At 35.6% G+C, this 23618-nt stretch overlaps 1 protein-coding gene across 1 annotated transcript in view; it reads left to right on the top strand.

The window, feature by feature from the left end:
- The window catches only part of TINAG (tubulointerstitial nephritis antigen), a 91469-nt gene extending 68838 nt beyond the window's left edge, over positions 1–22631 (top strand). The window contains exons 10-11 of the mRNA XM_024766341.1: positions 8242–8287; positions 21994–22631. Coding sequence (XP_024622109.1) covers positions 8242–8287; positions 21994–22128 — 181 coding nt within the window. The 3' untranslated portion in view covers positions 22129–22631. The remainder of the gene's footprint in view (positions 1–8241; positions 8288–21993) is intronic.
- Positions 22632–23618: the final 987 nt, after the last annotated feature.

Below are 23618 nucleotides of genomic sequence, written 5' to 3'. Positions count from 1 at the left end.
TCCTCAAAATAAATGTAACAAATATTATTCTTTTCCATCCTCATGATTCTAATCATTAGGGTCATTACATTTTTGGATATAAATGAGTTGGTTGGATGTGATGAATGCAACCCTGATTGGAATATTGTTATCATGACCAAGCTGTTCTGCCTGCCCCACACTTTTTCATTTTAGTCCATCTTGTTCACCATCACCAGCTTTATCTCTCTATGGTTGCCTACAATCCTTCCCCTTCCAAACCTCCTGTATGAAGACACAAAAGGTAAACCCTGGCATTATCTCTTTCTCTTCTCTCAGGTGTGCCCCTTTCTTCTTGGTATCTTCTGCAAATTAGTCAAGGCTGATCATGCCCTTCCTCTTCACAGCTGGAAATGACTCCATCCATTTCTATCTTCTCCTGGTCCTACTTTTTGTCACTAATGTTATAGGTTGCTCCTTAGATACTAGTGACAATTTAGTCACTTACCATAAAATTTTGAACTGTTACTTAACCTCTTGGGGCTTTAGTTGCCTTATCTATGAAGCAAAGAAATTGGATTAGAGTCAGATTAATTTGGGGAACTGTATGGTCTTGACTATTCAACTCTGTCATTTGTAGATATAGATAATTTATAGAAGAATGAGCTTGACTGTTCCATAACTGAGTCACTTTGCTGTACATCTGAAACTAACACAGCATTGTAAATCAACTATACTTCAATTAAAAAAAAATAACTAAAAAACAAACAAACAGGCTGTGGGCCAGATTTAGCCTGTGAGTCATATACTCCAACCCCTGAAGTCTCCTTTCAGTGCTAAGATTTTATAAGGAAATAGAAAGCCATTTCTATTCCTAACATCAAAGGGCTGAAGTTTTCCCTCATGGTGTGTCATCATTAGATATTACCCTAGTTCTTTGTCATTGACGATGATGGACAGTTTTGGTTCTGCAATCTCTCTCCAGTATATTTCACATGGTGTGGACATCTTAACACATATTCTGGGATACTTCTCCCAGTTTCACAGCAGATCATTCTGACCAGAGCATAAACTGGGTACAACCTTGTCATCAATTTCCTCCATAATCCTTTTTATAGGTCAAATTAAATGTGACAGTATACTCAGCAATCTTTTTGCTTCCTGAAATATTAAGAGAGGGTAGTGTAAGCAATATGTCAGCAGTTCAATAAACAGTGTTGTTTGGATGATTAATAAGTGAGGAGCGCACAGTACACACAATCTTCTCTGACATTTTCATACAAAATAATTATCTTTCAGAAATCTCCATCTACTTCTTCAATCAATGATAAAGTTTGTAGCTCCTTGGCAGAATGCATCAATAAAAGTACCCAGTCTTAAATTCAGTGCACCCTGGCTTAATGTACATTTCGTTTCAGTAGAAAGTGAAGGGGAATGGGTAAGACCCTCATTTTATTTTGCTTTCCCATGCTGTCTATTTTCATTCATCTCTGATCTAGCATTAATTAGCACTTTGTGATGGCTCTCGTCATATTCAACACTGCCACGCTCACCAAGCCTGAGTATTTTTTTGAATAAAGTTACTAAGTATCTCTGCTAGAACATTCATAAGACAAAAAAAGCCTGTGTATCTCTGCTTCATTATTACTGCAGTTATCTTTCAAATCTTTGTGTTAAAGGGACCTAATCATCTATGTGCTGTCTCACCTTTAGAAGTAAAGTCCTATATCCAGAGTAGTCATATCACTGTTATTGACTTGAAACTCATCTGGTGGTTTCTTTATACTTGTATCCTATCTGACTTTCATTTCCTTAATAAGAAGGGTTGGAGTTTCATATCAGTCTCTCTTATGTATCTGTTCCCTGTTTTCCTCCAAAATTTCCTGTTCTAGTTGTCTGTACTGCATCAAGTTTCTTTACATGTCCACCGTTTAGAAACTTTGCCTTTTATCTGTCTGGATCTATATTCACTAATACGGAATTGGTCTGCCCAGAAAACATGAGTTTGAATTCCTCTTGTCAGTCTATTGGGTACATGCTGTGACCCCAGAAGTAACAGATCACCAGAAGCATTGCAACATTTTGATCTAGATGATTGGGCTACAGTGTAATATGTCTACCATCAATATAAAGTAATTTTTTTTCTTCTTGTAACTCCGAATTCTTAGCTGGAGGTGAGATCTGCTTTAAAGAAGTTGATTCCTAAGCAAATATGATCCTGACATGTGAGTTAGAAATAATTGTTCTTGTCACAGAAGAATTCCTCACTCTGCAGAAAGTCTCTTTCACAATTATTTCTAATTATCAGCTTTCCTTGGTTCCTTCAGTGGTTTACCTGTCAGAAACCCTGAAAATCCATGAATTTAAAGGTTTATATGCAGAACCACTCAAAAGAAGATGAAGCAACTCTGTAATTAGTCTTGGCGATGATCAATCAACCTGGTCATCAGGAACACATCTCTCTATAGTGTGAAGTGTACCCCAAGATTTGCCGCATTTGATGTACCTCCCTACTCATTCAACCTTGAAATCCTGCAGTTAACCTTGACTCCTTCTTCTTCCTTTCAGTCAAAATAAATTAGCCAATAAATTCCTCTGTTTTATCTCCAAAATAGCTCTCAAATCTGTGCCTTCCTTTTCATTCCCACTGCCAGTGTACTTGCTCAAAAAATATCTATGGAGGGTTTCCTGTGTGATAGTCACTATCCCAGATGTTGGAGACACAACTGTTAAAAGAATCAACATTTGATTGAGAGAATTTACATTCTTATTCAGCATTTCATTATGTCTTGCTTTAATGAAAATATTCATCTTAATCTTTCAATCTCCTCCCCCTTGGAATCTATCCCTATGCTAACACCAGAGTTGTCTCTGTGAAAAACTATCTGGATCATGTCACGTCCCATATGTGGATGACTCTTTACCATCACTTTATAAATGCCAAGCTCGGTAACCTTGAGTGCTCTTTACGGGCTGAGCCAAATCTCCTTTTCTAAATTTATTTCCAGCCACTCCCACCTCTGTTCTCCAGTCACACTGAACCAAGTGCTGCTTTAAGAATAGGCTGAGATGAGGTTTTCATGGCTCTCTTGTGACTTTGCACTTACTGTACCTACAATTCTACACTCCCATTTCCACCTGAAGAATTTCTACTCCACTCTGTGAAGGCAGTTGTCTTTGCTCTCCACAGTTAATTTCCTCACCTGTAACTCATAGAAAAATTGTGAAACATGCTTTTATAAAGGTAGCAATTATAGAATTCAAATTATTTTTATACTTGTTTGTGTTTTTACTTCCCAACATCATTCCCATTAGATTATCAGCTTCTTGAAGGTAGAAGATACATTTTCTTTGTACTAAAGAGTAGTTTGCTGAATAAAGGCAGAAATAAATGGGTGAAGTACACAAGAGATGCTGTACTTTCATTATTAAAAGGGATACTTATAGGAATATCAATGTTACTTTAAGAAAATTGTATATTCACTTTTCTCTTATTTACCATTTCTAATACGACCACATTGTATAAATTGACCTCAATGGCAAAATCAAACAAAACCAAGGAAGAGAAAAATAAATATCATTTAAAGTCTTATACAAAGTACTTATTCAGTTCCAATTGTTTTACTATCTAGGCAGAGCTTAAAATAGGGTTTTAAGAGGTCTAGTATTGTTTAGCACCGTTGTCTGAAAAGAACAACATCCTTTTCAAAGGACCTTAGCCATACAAAATCTTACATCATTCTTTAAAGTTTACTTTGCAGAATTTATGGTATCTCCAAGAAAAACGTTTAATATTATGCAAAAGAGTAGTGTTTCCAGAACTACCTAAAAATGAGCATATAAGAATAATCCAGAAGGAAGAGCTTAGGTGATCATGTGCTTGAAGTGAGAGATGTAGCAATAGACTCAGTGTAGGAACCATCGCTCCTCAGGCATCATCAGGTAATATGGCAATGAGCTGCGAGCTGCCTGGAGTTTTCCAATACCAGCATTTCCCCAGGAGTCACTAAATTGTAAGGAAAAGGAACATTAATGTGTCTTAACAAATAGTGGAAATGATTTAATTTAATGAGGTAGAAAAAATGAAAAGAATAGTATAAGTTCATAGGCAATTGAATCCCTCAAGGCAAGAACAGCTGCTCTTAAGGTCTCTCCAGCTGGTGAACCTGTAGTACAGTAGTGGGCAAGAACAGCTGCTCTTAAGGTCTCTCCAGCTGGTGAACTTGTAGTACAGTAGTGCTTTTTTTTATTAATTAATTTATTTATTTATTTTTGGCTGTGTTGGGTCTTTGTTGCTGTGCGTGGGCTCTCTCTAGTTGTGGCGAGCAGGGTCTACTCTTTGTTGCGGTGGCTTCTCTTTTGCAGAGCACAAGTTCTAGAGCACAGGCTCAGTAGTTGTGACACATGGGCTTAGTTGCTCTGCAGCATGTGGGATCTTCCTGGAACCAGGGATCAAACCCATGTCCCCTGCATTGGCTGATGGATTCTTAACGACTGTGCCACCAGGGAGTCCCTGTACAGTTGTTTTAGATGAACAAGTTTAAGGAAACAATCTCGGCAGAAGACGGCTAAGGTTCTGGTTCGTCTAAACAAATGTTTTTGAATAGTCCTAAATGAAGAGGTGTAATGGAAGGAAAGAAGTGTGTACATAGGCTTAGAGCAAGTATGACTGTAATGAAAATCCTCATGTCCTCAAAGACACCCACTGCCTGACAAGAAGATATTTGTGAAAATATATACATATTTCTAAAATTTTCAACCTATTGGTACAATCAATACCACAATTCAGGAAAGTATATATATGGGAAAAATGCCCTTCTTAGGTCAAAAATAGAGGGACTCTCTCTGTAAATGAATAATAGTAGTCTTCTTGTTTTGTACTAGTTAACATTTATCTTTGTTTGGATAAAGGTTTTAATTACATGAATTCACTCTTAAGCCAATGAAAAATTACCTGTGGTCAAGTGATTTTTCCCAGTTGTTCAGAACCTGGGGTATTTAGAAAATAACCCACTCACCTATTTTTCTACAACACTCCTTTGCGACTTTATGGGATATTTGATTACCATCTGAGGAACAGTCTACTGAAGATAGAGGAAACAAAAGATAGCTGAAGGTCGCAGTGCAAACATTAGACCCTCTGATGGATGAAACTTGCTTGTCATTTGACACAGAGGTTGTAACATAGGGGAACTGAACATTAGCTTCTGTGATGAGCTGTGGTATTTTCTTTCCAACTGAATTTTGCATAAAGGTCCACATCCTTTGTTTATAATTTTTTTCACAAGCATCCAAGCCCCTAAAACTATCAGCTTCAGCAGACTTATTTTCCTTTTCCTCCCTCACCTTTATTTGAAGCCTTGAATAACTTTTTCTGTCCATTTTGAGAATGTTTATAATAATTTTAATGCTGGCATTCTCCCTGGGTTAAAAATGGTGCTCAAAATAATGCATCTTAAGGCTATAATAAACAGCAGTACTTCCTGAAAAGAAATTTATAGCAACTCCAAAGAGCTGATAGATTTGCAAGATAGTAATGCTATTATATCATTAAAAATATTATTTAGATAATCATAACAAAATATATAGGAACATATGAAAAATATGGCCGTTTGAACAAAAGTGATAGTTCGTGTTTCCTAGATATCTCCAAAATAAAGTAGTTTAGTCCACTTTTAACTTATTTGATAATACTACAATAAGAAAAATTATACAACTACATTCTGAAGTGCCTCTCCTCCTTTGTGAGGAAATGTTTCCTTAGAATTACAATTGACCCTTGAACAATGCTAGGGTTAAGGCCACTGACCCACACATTTGGAATCCTGCATGTAACTTTTTTAACTCTATAGTCCTCATCCACGGATTCAACCAACTGCAGACCCTATAGTACTGTAATATGTATTTAGTTAAAGAAACCCCTGTACAAGTGGACCTGCACAATTCAAACCCATATTGTTCAAGGGTCCACTGTAGTTAGTCTTTGATCTGCTGTTAATGGAATTATGTGTAGTCATCATTTTGGTAAATCTTAACCCTATATGCACTTGTGGATCTTCATGCCCCAAAACAATGTCTCAATATTTCTGAAAGTGCCTAGTAGTATCTAAAATGGACTTAATAATAAATGCAATACTTACTTCATAGTGTATTTTGCCTGTATGTCTTCCAATTCCTTCTGTTATACTACTTTGTCTTCCCATGCACCATTCTCAATGCAGTGGAGCCCAGGAAGTTAGAAATATCTTACAAAGTGGGAAAGAAACCTTTATCCACTTTTAGTATTACCCTCTATTTGATTATCATTAAAGTGTTTTATGGAATATACAGTTTTTAGTGAAATAACTCTATCAGATTTTAATAACAAGTCTGACTTGCTTCTCCCCCAACCCCAAACTTAGCTGAGTTCAGTGTGGAGCTAAGTTTGAATGTATCTGAGTGGCTGGGAACAAATCATACTCTCAATGGCTCTTCCTTGCTTTTGATGAGGGCTTAATTACTGGATTGAGCTTGTCATTTCTGAATACCTCTTTCTTGATTGGGAGTTCTTTCTTATGAGGCTCCTTAGTGCCTCAAGCAAGACGGGTCTCAACTTCTCACCATGTCTGGTGGGATCTCAGATATGGGGATCCTCTCCTGCCTGTATTGTTTTGGAGTTATACGATTCCTTAAATTTTTCTGATTTAGTCTTGTATTGATATTTTGTATTTCATGTAAATAGCTAAAGTAACTAGTGTTCAGACTGCCTGAAAGGAAGTTTGCTTGAGTGGTACAGGCTTCCTGAAATTGTCATAAAAGGCATGAGTAAAAAATGAGCAACTCAAGGTTTCAGATATGGTCACTGCTTGAAGTACATAATGACCTTAGAAGATTTGGGGGCACATAGTATGACTGGTAAATTTTTTCAATGGTGATAGCTTTTTTAGAAAAGTTACAAGGAGGTAGGTACAATTACAAAACTGCAAAATGATTTTGAAAACTGAACCAGTTTGAACTTACATGTTAAAGCGGCTAGAATATTTGAAACCCTAAAGTGTTTCAGTCCACTGCTCTGTGCATAGATAACTAAAAAAGACATGGCAATCTGTGCAATTACCAGTCCTAGTCTCCATCAGGTATAAACTAAAGAAAAATTGTTCTTTAGTGTTTTCCTATTTCCCAAATCACTTTTTTCTTCCCTCACTCTCATACCAAAGGATCCAAATGCATTATTGCATACTCTCTTGAATGCCCCAAGATCCTTACAATAAACCTGTCATCTTTAAGCAATACTTCTATGCTGTGGTGCCATCATTCTATTTTATACCCTATGAAAAACAGCTTTCTGGCAAATGAATATGTTGAAAATATTTGAACAACAAATTTGTACCTCTTCCAGAATATTCTTTTATACAATGGCATACCACTCTGATGTTGAGATTTGGGGTATTAGGAATGAATTGAAGTGGGCAGGATTATTTTCTCATAATCCAGCAAAGTGCATGAAAGTGGTGATCAGTATACTTTCTCCACATAAAACTGATGTCATTCAGGACACACTGTAGTTGGGGACTGTATATTTACAAGAGAGTCAATATGGCATGTTAAGAACATGAAATTTGGAATGCTGGCTCAACAACATTCTGTGATCTTGGACAGGTCTTGATATTTCGTTAGTAAATAGAACATGTTAGTAACATCTATGTCACTGGGTTTAGTCAAGAGAAAAGAAATGAGGTATTGTAGGCCTGTATATTTTATGAACTGTTATCTGCTACATTGAGAATGGCTCAGTACTGAGAATATAGTATTTGATTTCCATATGTACATGTATATATAGAAATGCCACATTAGGCATACAGCCATTTTCTAGAATAATATATGCATATGAATATTTTTACATAAATGCTCTTTTCTACAACAGTTATCTTAATTTACATTATGTTTTTTATCAGTAGTCTTGGAGATTTTTAGCAGAGTTTCAGAAGGTGAGATATGAAGAGGGGAGGCATCTTTAAGTACTTCAAAACCCCTGCATCCCCGCTGCCCTAAGACTTATATCCTTTGGTCAAAGAGTTTGATTTCAAGCCATTTGGACATAGATGAGTATATTCTGAAGAAGTCAATGAAGTTTTGGTTAAAACGAAAATGATACATGCACATTTCTGTAGGCAATGATGACAGTTCCATAATAAAACACAGTGAGGCAAAGAGAAAAGAAAAGATATAATTCTGATAATAATTTGAATTTTATCAAGATGCAACTCAAACATTTTAAACCATGTTTTTTATTGTTATTTTTAGATGGGGCACACTGAGAGGAGCAAAGGGGCGGAAAGAAAAATTTTGGGTATGTAATGCTTTTCAATTAAATTTCTACTGTGAAGTGAGTATTTTAGAATCATCTGTATTCCCAGCTTTGTATAATTTAGTCATATCCTAAGTCACTGTAATATAATTTGTAATACTGGTATTTTCTCCAACAGAAAATCCATTATAATCATTTATATTATAGTAACATTTTACAACTCCTCTTATCTCAAATTGTAACAGATGAATCAGTATTATTTTTCAAAATGAGAATCAACAGAATAACTTTTGCTCTATTATCACCTATATTAAAATTAAAGAAATGATTAGAGTTCTCACATATGTGTCAATCAACTTTGTATTCTTACATTATTTTTGCTATGGGTGATGCTTTTGTAATGTTAGTATCAAATATATATATATATAGTTTTGGTTTTGCCAACTATAGCATACACATGATTCTTTACTGAGAAAAAACTAATATCTAGTCTAAAAAAATAATAGAAGTTATATGTAAGAAAGTTTGAAGAAGATTGGAATATATTATCTCAAATATTCAGTTGATTACAATAAAGAAAATTATCCCAGGTCCTTATATTATATACCTTTTTTCCCCTAGAAATAAAGTTTAGGTAATGATATTCATCATAGAATTTGAACTTGAATGTATGCATTACAGGGCATATTATAACTTATAAAACACTAAATATTAGGGCATGTGCTCACTCAAGTGGCTCTTGTTAATTAGATTTCTCCACAAGGCACTCACAAAAATCAATCACCCAAGTATGTGGTCACCACTCGTATTTGTCTTGTTGACATATGGAGGTGTTATGCTTTTGAGTAGAATGATGTTTCTTTGTATTTGAACTGAGCTTTCTTACATATCATTTTCCTTATTAAAATAGCTTGAGATAGTCAATAAAATTAGTGTTCAATAGTTAACATTTATGATATGTGAAAGAGAATATATTATTTGAGCCTCCTGGAATATTTCTGAATGCAGAATAATGTGAGTAGTTAAGGGTGGGGGGACGGCAGAGTGAAATCATCTACAGCATTGCCAAACCCGGGGTAGGAGAAGCCTGAAAAGAGCCTGAAACACACACATGGTAGGTACAGCCCTGAAATATTTGAAACCAGGTGCAATTAAGTTTAACCAAAACTCTTCTCTAGCCCTGATCCTACTCAGTTCTTTACTAAATTGAGGGGATTAGTCCCTTACCATATCTCTCTAGGAGAAGAAAAGACTAACCTTCTTTGGAAAATAATCTCAGTGTCAATCTCTATGTAGTCCGCCCTCCATATCTGAGGGTTCTGCATCCACAGATTCAACCAACTGTGGATCAAAAATATTTTTAAAATTCCAGAAATTTCCAAAAGGCAAAACTTGTATTTGCTGTACACGGGCAACTATTTACATATCACTTACATTGCATTTGCAACTATTTACATAACGTTTACATTGCATTAGGTATTATAAGTAACCCGGAGATGGTTTAAAGCATACGAGAGGATGTGTGTAGGTTACATGCAAATATTATGCCATTTTAAATAAGGGACTTGTCAACTAAAAAAATTGCACAATGTGAGGGTTATGAGTTAAGTTTTATTTGGGGCAAAATAGGGACTATAGCTCAGGAGACAGCATCTCAGATAGCTCTGAAGAACTGCTCAGAAGAGATAGGGAAGAGGTCTGTATATATATATGATTTTAGTGACAGGGGAATACATGTAATCAAGCACACATTTTTGCAGAAGGTTGCTGCTAGTTTCATGAAGGTTACTGCTAGTCACAAGAAGCAGATGTCGCCGTTCAGGATTTTAGTGCTTTTCTATATATGAGAAGATGCAAGAATTTGGACTCATAAAATCTTCTTCTGAAAATATCTAATTATCTAAAGGCCTGTTCTGCCAGTTTTTCCCAGAGCACAGTGTGCCTCATTCCTGATCTCCACCCTGAGCTCCTTTCAGGTGTGTTGAAGCTCAGAGACTGAAGTGGCTAATGACTTTATCCTTGTAGAGGCAGATGTCAGGTGTCAGTTTTTAGTTGGCAGACTTGAGCATCTGTGGATTTTGGTGCAGTGAGAGAGGGGTCCCCTGGAACCAATCCCCCACCGATACCAAGGGACAACTGTAATTATTATGGCAAAGTATCCAGCATGCATTTAAACATTTTGAGACGTGTAGCAGAAAAATGTGACCAATAACCAAGGGAAAAAACTATCAATAGAAGCAATAGATGTAATAACCATTGTAAAAGTTTTTTTAAAATATGAATGAAAAGATAGAGAATTTCAACAAATGATTTCAACACACAAAAAGAAAAGAATTATTGTAGGTGTGAGTGCAATGTCTGAAATTAAGAACTCACCGTATGGGTTAAATAGCAGGCAGAATTAGATATCTTAAATAAATGCAATAAAATATATCCAACTTGCAGTACACAGAGGAAAATATAATGAAAAATCCAGAACACTGGGAAGAGACGGATGGGACACAATCAAATGTTTTAACATACATGTAACTGTATTCTCAGAGGGATGAGAGAGAGAATGAAGCAGAACCAATATTTAAAGAACTGATGACCAAAAGTTTTCCAAAATAGAAAGACACCAACCTAACTTCGGAAGCTCAATAAACTCTAAGTAAGAGAAACTAGAATTTTATATCCAGTGGCAACTTTCTTCAGAGAAGGCAAATCAGAAACATTTTTATTCAAACAAAAGCTAAGATAACACAGCATCAAAAATATAAAGCAAAAGTTACAGAAGAAAAGGGAAAGACAAATCCACAATTTTGTTGTATATTTCAACACATCCTACTTATTATTTCATAGAGTAAGCAGCTAAAATATAGGTAAAGATATAGAAGATTAAAAAAAAACTATTAGCTAGCTTTATGTAATTAAAATTCATAGAATACTAGATACAACTATTAAAGAATATACATTCTTTTAGTGCATATGGAATATTTGCCAAAGTTGACCATATGCTGGGCCATAAGGTAAGTTCAACAAACTGAAAGGATTGAAATTTTACAGAGTGTGCTATGTCAAAACTTGTGTTACTTAGCTAAAACAGTACTTAATGTAATAGAAGATGCATGTATTTGAAAAAAAGAAAGGTTAAAATCAATGCATATATTAAAAAAGGAAAAGTTGAAAATAGTAATCCAGTAAGCTAGATAAAGAACTCAGACCTCCAAAAAATAGAATGAAGGGAATGAAAAGGAGAAGGGCAGAAATCAATGGAAAAAAATGGACATACAATAGAGAATATCAAGAGGGCAAAGATATGATTCTTTGAAAAGATTAAATTCCTAGGAAGAATCATAAAGAAACCAAGAGAGGAAAAAAATTTAACATAGAAATGAAAAGAGAGGACTTTCTTCAGTTTCAATAGATATTAAATAGGTAATATAAGATGCTATTCAAGCATTATGCCAATATATTTGAAAATATAGATGAAATGAATAAACTCCTTGGAAAGCAAAGCATCAAAACTCACACAAGGTGAAAATAGAAAAGTCTAGTTATAATACTATTTGAAAAGCTGATTCTGTATTAAAAAGAAACTCTTACAGAAAACACCAGTCTCTAATTGCTTCACTGGTAAATTCTTCCAAACATTTAAAGAACAAATGAAATCAATTTTATGTCAATATCTTTTAGGAAATAGAGAAAAAACAGTTCCCAACACACTTCATGACCCAGCATAAGACCAATACCAAAACTTGACAGGGACAACACAAGAAAGGAAAACTACTGGGCAATATCTCTTATGAACACAGAATTCTACACAAAATATTACATCTGTAAAATATATTAAAAGGACAATATACTATGATCAAGTGAGGTTTATTGCAGGACTGCAAAGTTAGTTTTACATGTAAAAGCAATGAATATAGTTCCTCTACATGCCAGACTAAAGATGGAAAAATAAACATGATTATCTTAATTTGTACAGAAGATGCAATAATAACAGTTTTTTTTGCCACCTGCCCCCTCATAGGTACTCTCATAAATCCTTTCCAAACATGGTAACTTCAAGATCATTAGGAGAAAACAATTTCTGATTTCTAGACTCTCTTCTACAGGGCTCACATGATTAGCTTAGGCAGAATAATCTCCCTTTTAATTAACTCACAGTCAGTTGATTGGGAATTTGAATCACATCTTCAAAATCTGTTCAACTTTGTGAGATAACATAACCTAATCACAGAAGTGATATCCCATTATATTCTCAGGTCCTTCCCACACTCAAATGGAAAGGATTATATGGGGAAAATACACCAGGGAGGAGGAATTTGGAGGTCATTTTAGAATTCTGCTGACCAAAGAAGTCATTTATGATCTAAAACCTCTGAAAATTGGGAGTAGAACCTGCCTTCCTTCACCTTATAAATTTTATCCACAAAAACCCTATAGCTAACATCATAATTAATGGTAAAATACTGAATGCTTTTCCCTTATTACTGAAAAATAAAACATTCATTGTCAACATTTTTATCAAAATTTTACTGAAGGTTCCACCTAGTGCAGTAAAACAAACAAAAAATAAAGGGGGCTGTGGAAAGAAATATAACTGATGTTACTTGCAGATGACATGATTATGAATATGGAAAATCAAAAAAATATATATATATATATAAACTATTAGAAACAGTAAGCATATTTAACAAGCTTTCTTGATATTAGAAAAATATAAGAAACAAATTATAGTTCTATATAGTAACAAGAAACAATGGGAAATTAAAAATAAACATGACCTAAAATGATGTAACCAGACCAGTCCCTCCCATCAGGAAACTTCAACAAGCCTCTTAGATAGCCTCATCCACCAGAGGGCAGACAACAGAAGCAAGAAGAATACAATCCTGCAGCCTGTGGAACAAAAACCACATTCACATAAAGATAGAAAAGATGTAGAGGCAGAGGGCTATGTGCCAGATGAAGGAACAAGATAAAACCCCATAAAAACAACAAAATGAAATGGAGATAGGAAATGTTTCAGAAAAAGAATTCAGAATAATGGTAGTGAAGATGATCCAGGACCGTGGGAAAAGAATCGAGACAAAGATCAAGAAGATGCAATAAATGTTTAACAAGGACCTAGAAGAATTAAAGAACAAACAAACAGAGATGAACAATACAATAACTGAAATGAAAAATACACTAGAAGGAATCAATTGCAGAATAACTGAGGCAGAAGAACGGATAAGTGACCTGGAAGAGAGAACGCTGGAATTCACTGCTGTGGAACAGAATAAAGAAAAAGAATGAAAAGAAATGAAGACAGCCTAAGGACCTCTGGGACAACATTAAACATAGCAGCATTTGCATTACAGGGGTCCCAGAAGGAAAAGAGAGAGAGAAAGGACCTGAGAAAATATTTGAAGAGATTATAGTTGAAAACTTCCTTAACATGGGAAAGGAAATAGCCACCCAAGTCCAGGAAGTGTAGTGAGTCCCATACAGGATAAACCCAAGGAGAAACATACTGAGACACATAGTAATCAAATTGACAAAAAATTAAAGGCAAAGAAAAATTATTGAAAGCAGCAAGGGAAAAATGACAAATAATATACAAGGGAACTCCCATAAAGTTAACAGCTGATTTCTCAGCAGAAACTCTACAAGCCAGAAGGGAGTGGCATGACATATTTAAAGTGAGGAAAGGGAAGAACCTACAACCAGGATTACTCTACCTGGCAAGGATGTCATTCAGATTCGATGGAGAAATCAAAAGCTTTACAGACAAGCAAAAGCTAAGAGAATTCAGAACCACCAAACCAGCTCTACAGCAAATGATAAAGGAACTTCTCTAAGTGGGAAATACAAGAGAAGAAAAAGACCTACAAAAACAAACCCAAAACAATTAAGAAAATGGGAATAGGAACATACATATGGAAAATTACCTTAAATGTAAATGGATTAAATTCTCCAACCAAAAGACACAGACTTGCTGAATGGATACAAAAACAAGACCCATATATATGCTGTCTACAAGAAGCCCACTTCAGACCTAAGGACACACAGAGACTGAAGGTGTGGGGATGGAAAAAGATATTCCATGCAAATGGAAATCAAAAGAAAGCTGGAGTAGAAATACTCATATCAGATAAAATAGACTTTAAAATAAAGAATGGTACAAGAGACAAGAAAGGACACTACATAATGATCAAGGGATCAATCTAAGAAGAAGATATAAAAATTATAAATATATATGCACCCAACATAGGAGAACCTCAATACATAAGTCAACTGCTAACAGCTCTAAAAGAGGAAATCGACAAAACACAAGAATAGTGGGGGACTTTAACACCTAACTTACACCAATGGACAGATCATCCAGACAATTAATAAGGAAACACAAGCTTTAAATGACACAATAGACCAGATGGATTTAACTGATAGTTATAGGACATTCCATCCAAAAATAACAGGTTACACTTTCTTCTCAAGTATACACAGAACATTCTCCAGGATAGATCACATCTTGTGTCACAAGTCAAGCCTCAATAAATTGAAGGAAATTGAAATCATATCAAGCATCTTTTCTGACAACAATGTTATGATATTAGAAATCAATTACAGGGGAAAAAAACGTAAAAAACTCAAACACATGGAGGCTAAAGAATACGTTACTAAAGAGCCAAGAAATCACTGAAGAAATCAAAGAGGAAATCAAAAAATACCTAGAGGCAAATGACAATGAAAACACAGCAATCCAAAACCTATGGGATGCAGCAAAAGCAGTTCTAAGAGGGAAGCTTACAGCTAGACAAGCCTGCCTCAAGAAACAAGAAAAATCTCAAATAAACAATCTAACGTTACACCTAAAGGATCTAGAGAAAGACGAACAAACAGAATCCAAAGTTAACAGAAGGAAAGAAATCATAAAGATCAGAGCAGAAACAAATGAAATAGAAACAAAGAAAACAATAGCAAAGATCAATAAAACTAAAAGCTGGTTCTTTGAGAAGATAAACAAAACTGATAAACCATTATTAGGCAGACTCATCGAGAAAAAGAGGGAGAGGACCAAAATCAATAAAATTAGAAATGAAAAAGAGAAGTTACAACAGACACGACAGAAATACAAAGCATCCTAAGAGACTACTACAAGCAACTCTATGCCAATAAAATGGACAACTTGGAAGAAATTGAAAAATTCTTAGAAAGGTATAACTTTCCAAGACTGAACCAGGAAGAAATAGAAAATATGAACAGATCAATCACAAGTAATGAAACTGAAACTGTGATTAAAAATCTTCCAACAAATAAAAGTCTATGACCAGATGGCTTCACAGGTGAATTATATTAAACATTCAGAGAAGAGCTAACACCCGTCTTTCTCAAACCCTTCCAAAAAATTGCAGAAGAAGGAAAACTCCCAAACTCATTCTATGAGGCCACCTTCACCCTGATACCAAAACCAGACAAAGATACTATAAAAAAAGATAATCTATGGAGTTGGAGGAATCAGACTCCCTGACTTCAGACTATACTACAAAGCTATAGTAATCAAGACAGTATGGTACTGGCACAAAAACAGAAATATAGATCAATGGAAGAGGACAGAAAATCCAGAGATAAACCCATGCACCTATGGTCAACTAATCTATTACAAAAGAGGCAAGGGTATACAATGGAGAAAAGACAGTCTCTTCAATAAGTGGTGCTGGGTAAACTGGACAGCTACATGTGAAAGAATGAAATTAGAACACTCACTAACAGCATACACAAAAATAAACTGAAAATGGATTAGAGACCTAGATGTAAGACTGGGCACTGTAAAACTCTTAGCAGAAAACATAAGAAGAATGCTCTTTGACATAAATCACAGCAAGATATTTTTTGATCCACCTCCTAGAATAATGGAAATAAAAACAAAAATAAATAAATGGGACCTAATGAAACTTCAAAGATTTTGCACAGTAAAGGAAACCATAAACAAGACCAAAAGACAACCCTCAGAATGGGAGAAAATATTTGCAAATGAATCAATGGACAAAGGATTAATACCCAAAATATATAAACAGCACATGCAGTTCAGTATTAAAAAAAACAAACAGCCCAATCCAAAAATGGGCAGAAGAGCTAAATAGACATTTCTCCAAAGAAGACATTCAGATGGCCAAGATGCATATGAAAAGCTGTTCAACATCACTAATTATCAGAGAAATGCAAATCAAAATTACAATGAGGTATCATCTCACACCAGTTAGAATGGGCATCATCAGAATATCTACAAACAACAAATGCTGGAGAGGGTGTGGAGAAAAGGGAACCCTCTTGCACTGTTGGTGGGAATGTAAATTGATACAGCCACTATGGAGAACAGTATGGAGATTCCTTTAAAAACTAAAAATAGAATTACCACATGACCCAGCACCCAGAGAAAACCATAGTTCAAAAAGACACATGCACCCCAATGTTCATTGTAGCACTATTTACAACAGCCAGGTCATGGAAGCATCCTAGATGCTCATTGACAGATGAATGGATAAAGAAGATGTGGTACATATATACAATGGAATATTACTCTGCCTTAAAAAGGAACAAAATTGGGTCATTTGTAGAGACGTGGATGCATCTAGAGACTGTCATACAGAGTGAAGTAAGTCAGAAAGAGAAAAATAAATATCTTATATTAACACATATATGTGGAATGTAGAATTGTGTGAAATTCTTTGGATGGGATATGTCATTTTACTAAGGGTCATAATTACTGTAATTCATAATGAACTTATTGCCTTTTCTTACATGTATTGCATCTAGTTCATAATTATTTCTACTTATATCTATAGCAGTGAGAGAAACACCTTGCTGTCTTTACTTACAGAAATTAAAATTCCAGGAGAGAGAGAGATATTACTCTTCAGGAAATTTCTGATCTGAAAGTAGACCTGACATTACCAAAATAATTCTGATTATATTGCTGTAGTATCTGTAGTGTTAAATTTTGTGTAAGAATTGGGGCTTTTTGTGTTCCAATTCTGAGGATTCAGAGTATTGATGACTACTATAAAGGCCTCAGTTATTATAGCTGAATATACCATCTTTCCTTCCTTTACTTTTGGACCTTTCTATTAAATAGGTGATTGTCCTTCTCGTATTATCCTCTATGTCTCTCAAACTCTCTTTCATATTATCTCTCCCTCTTGCCTTCTGGGACTTTGATTAGCTCTTTTAGTTCCCAGATTTTTTTTTTTTTTGGCTGCACTGTGCAGCACATGAGATCTTAGTTGCCCAACCAGGGATCGAACCCCTGCCCCTTGCAGTGGAAGTGCAGAGTCTTAACCACTGGACTGCCAGGGAAGTCACTCAACAATATATTTTTTTATTTTTGAAAAACTGAGAACAAATTACAGAACTATTTATGAAAGGAAAGTGAAGTACTGTCTCTATTAAATGAAGGTTTAATTTAATAGAGAGGAGGAGATAAGCTGGGAGGAGATAAGCTGAACAGAGTCTCTAGGTCATGGTCTGGCTTTTTAAAGAGTTATACTGAGTTATTCTTTTTAAAGAATATTACTGGGATATTTAGTAGGCAACATCAAAAATGAACCCTAGGGAATACAGAAGTGTATCAGTTTGCTAGGGCTGCTGTAGCACAGTACCAAAAATTGGATGGCTTAGACAAAGTATAGGAAATATCTAGTTAGGGGCATAAGCTGTGACTGTCCTCTGTCCAGTTTCTGCTATACTGCACTCCTGCTACATCTTTGAGAAAAATTTTAGCAAGTTTCCAGGGAAAACATAACTTTACTTTGAAGTATTAGAATTTTCTGTGTATAATAGTCTTTCCAGTTTTATAAATATTTTGAAGAGAAAGTAATTATTTTTGGCCTATATTTGTTTCTTGGTTTTTTGAAAATACAAGTGACTTAGGTTTAATGACTAATTTCAGCTTAAAGCCTTTTATTAATGTAACCGTTGTGAAGAAAATAACCTTTTTGCTCAATTAAAGTCCTAATACAAAAAAAAAAAAAAATGATGTAACTAGTTAAAAACCTAGGAAGTACTTCCCTGGTGGTGCAGTGCTTGAGAATCCACCTGCCAATGCAGGGGACATGGGTTCGAGCCCTGGTCTGGGAAGATTCCACATGCCGTGGAGCAACTAAGCCCATGCACCACAACTACTGAGCCTGCACTCTAGAGCCCATGAGCCACAACTACTGAAGCCCGTGTGCCTAGAGCCCATGCTCCACGACAAGAGAAGCCACCACAATAAGAAGCCCGTGCACCACAACAAAGAGTAGCCCCCACATGATGCAACTAGAGAAAAGCCCGTGCGCAGCAACGAAGACCCAATGCAGCCAAAAATAAATAAATAAATAAATAAAAACCTAGGGAATATGTCAATGAAAAATGTGCAAGATTTTTAGTGTTACGAGAAATTAAAGAAGACCTAGCTAAAAGGAGAATTATACCATATTGATGACCTGGAAGTCTCTAGATTAACTTTCCCAAATTGATCTATTAATTTAGTAACATCCTAATCTATGTCCCAGCAGACATTTTTTTTTTTTTGGAGGGGGAGAGAGGATTATACTGAAAAGATGATTCTAAACTTTAAATGGAAATGCACAAGACCTAGAATACCCAAGATAGTCACAGTAAAGAAGAACAAAGTTGGAGGATGTACACTACCAGGTTTCAAGACTATATAAATCTACAGTAATTAAGACAGCATTTTAGGGCTTCCCTGGTGGCGCAGTGGTTGAGAGTCTGCCTGCCAATGCAGCAGACGTGTGTTCGTGGCCCAGTCCAGGAAGATCCCACATGCCATGGAGTGGCTGGGCCCGTGAGCCATGGCCGCTGAGCCTGCCTGTCTGGAGCCTGTGCTCCGCAACGGGAGAGGCCCCAACAGTGAGAGGCCCGCGTACCAAAAAAAAAAAAAAAAAAAAAAAAAAAAAAAAGAATCATTCACCATGATCACATGTGATTTATACCTGGTATGCAAGGATGGTTCAACACACATGAATCAATCAATGTGAAACATCACATTAATAGAATGAAAGAAAAAATTATATAGTAATTTTAATAGATTCAGAAAAAACATCTGACAAAATTCTACATTTGTTAATGATAAAAACTCTTAACAAGTATAGAAGGAATGTACCTCATAGATAACATTATACTTAATGGTGAAAAGTTGAAAGCTTTTCCTCTAAGATGAGAAACAAGAAAATGGTGCCCATTCTCACCACTCCTATTCAACATAGTACTAGAAGTCCTTTCCAGAGCTCTCTGGCAAGAAAAAGAAATAAAAACCATCAGAATTGGAAAGGAAGAAGTAAAACTGTCTCTATTTGCAGTTTATATAGGCATACCATGTTTCATTGCACTTCACTTTATTGCACTTTACAAATATTGGTTTTTTTTTGTTTTGTTTTGTTGTAGAAATTGAAGATCTGTGGCAATAGGCCATATTGAGTAGTCTATTGGCACCATTTTTCCAAAAGCATTTGCTCACTTTGTGTCTCTGTGTCACATTTTGGTAATTCTTGCAATATTTTAAATCTTCTACCAGCAAAAATATTTCAACTTGCTAAATAATCAGATGATGGTAGGCATTTTTTAACAATAAAGTATTCTTAATTAAAGTAGCACATTTTTTTAGATGTAATGCTATTATACACTTAAAAGACTACAGTATAGTGTAAACATAACTTTTATATGCACTGGGAAACCAAAATATTTATGTGACTCACTTTATTGTGCTATTCATTTTATTGCAGTGTTCTGGAACTGAACCTGCAAAATCTCCAAGGTATACCTGTTAGGAAAATCCTAAAGACTTCACCCAAAAGTTGTTAGATCAAATCAATTAATTCAGTAAAATTACAGGATAACAAAACTAACATACAAAAATCAGTAGCCTTTTTAGACACTAGTAACAGATTATCTGAAAAAGAAATAAAGAAAACAAACAATCCCATGTACAATAGCATCAAAAAAAAAAAAGAAAAAACTTCGGAATAAACTTAACCAAGGAGGTGAAAGATCTCTACTCTGAAAACTATAAGACATTGATGAAAGATATCAAAAATGTCACAAATAAATGAAAAGGTATCCTGTGTTCATGAAGGGGAAGAATTAATATTGTTAAAATTTCAATACTACCGAAAACATCTATATCTTCAATGCAATCCCTATCAAGATTCCAATGGCATTTTTTACAGAAATTGAAAAAAAGAATCCTAAAATTTATATGGAAACAAAAAAGACCCCAAGCAGCCAAAGCAGTCCTTTGAAAGAAAAACAAAGCAAGGAGTATCACATTTCCTGATTTCAAGTTATACTATAAATGTATAATGATCAAAACAGTATGATACTGGCATAAAAACAGACAAATAGATTAATGCAACAGAACTGAGAGTCCAGAAATAAAGGTGCAAGTGAAAATTGCTTTTAATCAGAAAGTCAGAAATCTGGGGAGAAGGCAGACTTGTGTCCCCCAAAAACCAACTCCAAAGATTCTTCTTGGCCATGAAAGTTTTAAAGGGAAAGGGGAAGTAATCTCAGTTAATCATTGGGATAGGGGGTCAGAGTCCTTGCCATCCCCTACTGCCTGCAGGCTTGTCCACTTTTGTGATCTTTCTTTAGTTTCTGTCTTGTTCACACAGTTTGTTCTGGAGATCACTGAAGGGGAAGCTAGGGAAGAGATCTGGTCATCTGTTATTTATTCTTCATTTCTACTTCTTTGATCTAAGGGGAGAACCAACAGATTAGGCAAGGTAGTGTGTGATCAAAAGATTTGAAAACTGTGCTTGGGTCAGAGACGAGCAGAGCATGGGGGTAGACTGTTTAAGTTTAGTTAAAATATAGCTTTGCTAAAGTGACAAGAAAAGGGGTTTCCTGCTGAGGACGGTTTCCTGCAAAGAGCTGTTTACATCCCCGTGGGTTTTTTTCCCTACCCTTTTAAATTCATCCATCTCAGTTCATACAGAATAATGTAATCAAAATATAAATTTGTCCACCTGCACTCCTGCTGGAAGTAACTCAACAACTTGTCATCATTTTCACCATTATTTTCTCAGTATGGATTTCCTCTCCTCCCCTTCTAGCATCATAAACTACCAACCTGCTTCTGTTTTATGATCTAATTATAACAATTTTGTTGCTTCATTTCTCTGCTTCATGCTGCTTCATGCTTTGATATTTATGTTTTTACTGTTTACCTGAATCTCCCTTCCTCAATTTTTTTAATCTGGTTAATTTACTCCTAGGCTTTAATATGTATCACATGTAGTACTTCATGACAACTTCCCTGAACCATTCAGATAAGTGAGATGCCTCTCTATGTGCATATATCTACCTTAGTACTTGCCTTATGTTGACCATCCTTCATTAGACCATAAGCTCCCTGAACACAGGATATTTTTTATCATGGTTCCTCCCGTGCTTAGCACAGGGCCAGTCACATAATAGACACTCTGTAACTGCAGCGTGTGTCATTTTCTGATGTGGCATTTCAAAGTCTCATATGTTATTATTGTACTCTGGGGGAATTCATCAATTCTGGTTATCATGAACATGAGTATATATGCATATTAATGTAATTAATGAATAATATAATTGTTTTGTTCTTTTTAAAATGTGTAGGTTCTTAATAATCACAATCTATAATAAGTCAAAAGCATATAAAGCTATATAAGAGTTCCCTGTAACTTTACAGGTTGGATTAAAAAATATCCAAGTATTATTCAGTTGTTTTTTTTTTTTTTCTGCAGATTGCTGCCAATTCCTGGGGAAAGTCCTGGGGAGAGGATGGCTATTTCAGGATTCTTCGAGGAGTAAATGAGTCTGACATTGAAAAGTTGATTATCGCAGCTTGGGGCCAACTGACAAGTTCAGATGAACCATAACAAAGCACTAAATTTCCATAAGGCCAGGCATTCAAGTCACCCTTTAAGTTGAAATTAAGCAACGTGACGTTCTCTGTGACAGTGGAATCTCTGCCTCTTGGCCTTGTTAGTATAACGTGCTTGTTTTCTTGTTTCACCCTGGGCTCTAAGCTCCTGCTTCCTTTATATTACCGAGTATGTAAAAACACTAACAGAGCATGGAGAGTGGCTTCAAATACCTTTCGAGTTCCCTGGCAGTCTTTATTTCCCTCTCCTGACAATGTTCTTTTTGACTTCTATCATTTAACAGTGTGATGGCACTTGTTCTAAACATTCACAGCATTTGTTTGTAGATGTGATCTGGTTTCTCTCTCTTTGACCAATGAGAACTGACAAAAAGCACCGAAAACACCAATTTACCATTGTTACGATTTTTTTCAACCCAATTATGCCTTCTTAATTCAGACCTTGCTTATGTTTTGCCAGAAAGAGATGGAAATAGATGGTTTCCCTCAATAAGCTCACATTTTGGTTCTTTTCATTTGTCTAAGCTGAACTCGCAATCTCAAAAGGTGACTCACTCTCACAGGAAAGAGCTACTCTTTACCCTACTGTGTAATGGCTTGTGAGGTGGGGAAGATGATAAGTAATGAAAAGACTTAGGGAGTGATGCTGACGATGCAAGTACCGTCCTGATATACACACATACTCCTGTTTTTGGAAGCCAGTGCCCTTTGTGTAAAGTCTATTAAAATGAGCTGCAAAACTGTATCTGGAAAGATCACACATTTACCTCCTCCAAACAGCAACCTGATGCCATGACTCAGAAAGAATAAACACACTTTTATCACAACCATTTCACAGTTCACTGCTTGAGATGCTGAAAAGTAAGCTAAATTGGCACTAATTTGCAACTAATTTTAATTTTAGTTCTCTATAGTCAGAGAAACAAAAATACTATCATCATCCTGGTTGGGAAAGGTTACAATCTTTTAATAATTCACTGGCATCTTAAATGGCAAACTAATAAATGAAGAAGCAAAGCTGATCTGTTAGTGAGCATGGTGGATTATAATGACAACGGTGAAATATCCATAGCCTTTGTTTCTGGGCCCTCTATTATCTGGATTTCCAGGGTAGGGCTTTTTTTAATGGGGTTGTGCCCAAAGGTACCCTGGTTAGATAAGCCAGATGTGCTGAAATTGTGAGAAAATAGAGCACAGAAAGGTAAAGTGTTTCCTTAATGATTGTTTTCTCCAGTAATCACTGCAACTTTATCAGAAGAAGGATCTATTCACTTACTTCTCCCCTAGAAACTATACATGAGTCTAATTCACCTTGCTGTGGTTGGCTGATGTGTCCCCAGAGGATTGAGACATAATTTGGGTTTGTCTGTTTGGATTCCCTGAGACAAGGTTTGAGTGGTTTTGGCGGTGAAGGGAACACTGAGAAGGGAGTAGAGCAGTGATTCAGGGCAGCAAAGGCAGACAATGAAAGGCACATTTCCAAGC

Source organism: Neophocaena asiaeorientalis, unplaced genomic scaffold (genome assembly GCF_003031525.2).
Source record: "Neophocaena asiaeorientalis asiaeorientalis breed wild unplaced genomic scaffold, Neophocaena_asiaeorientalis_V1.1 scaffold46, whole genome shotgun sequence".
In the NCBI taxonomy this organism is placed as follows: Eukaryota; Metazoa; Chordata; class Mammalia; order Artiodactyla; family Phocoenidae; genus Neophocaena; species Neophocaena asiaeorientalis.
This window is presented reverse-complemented; position numbering and strand designations above follow the sequence as displayed.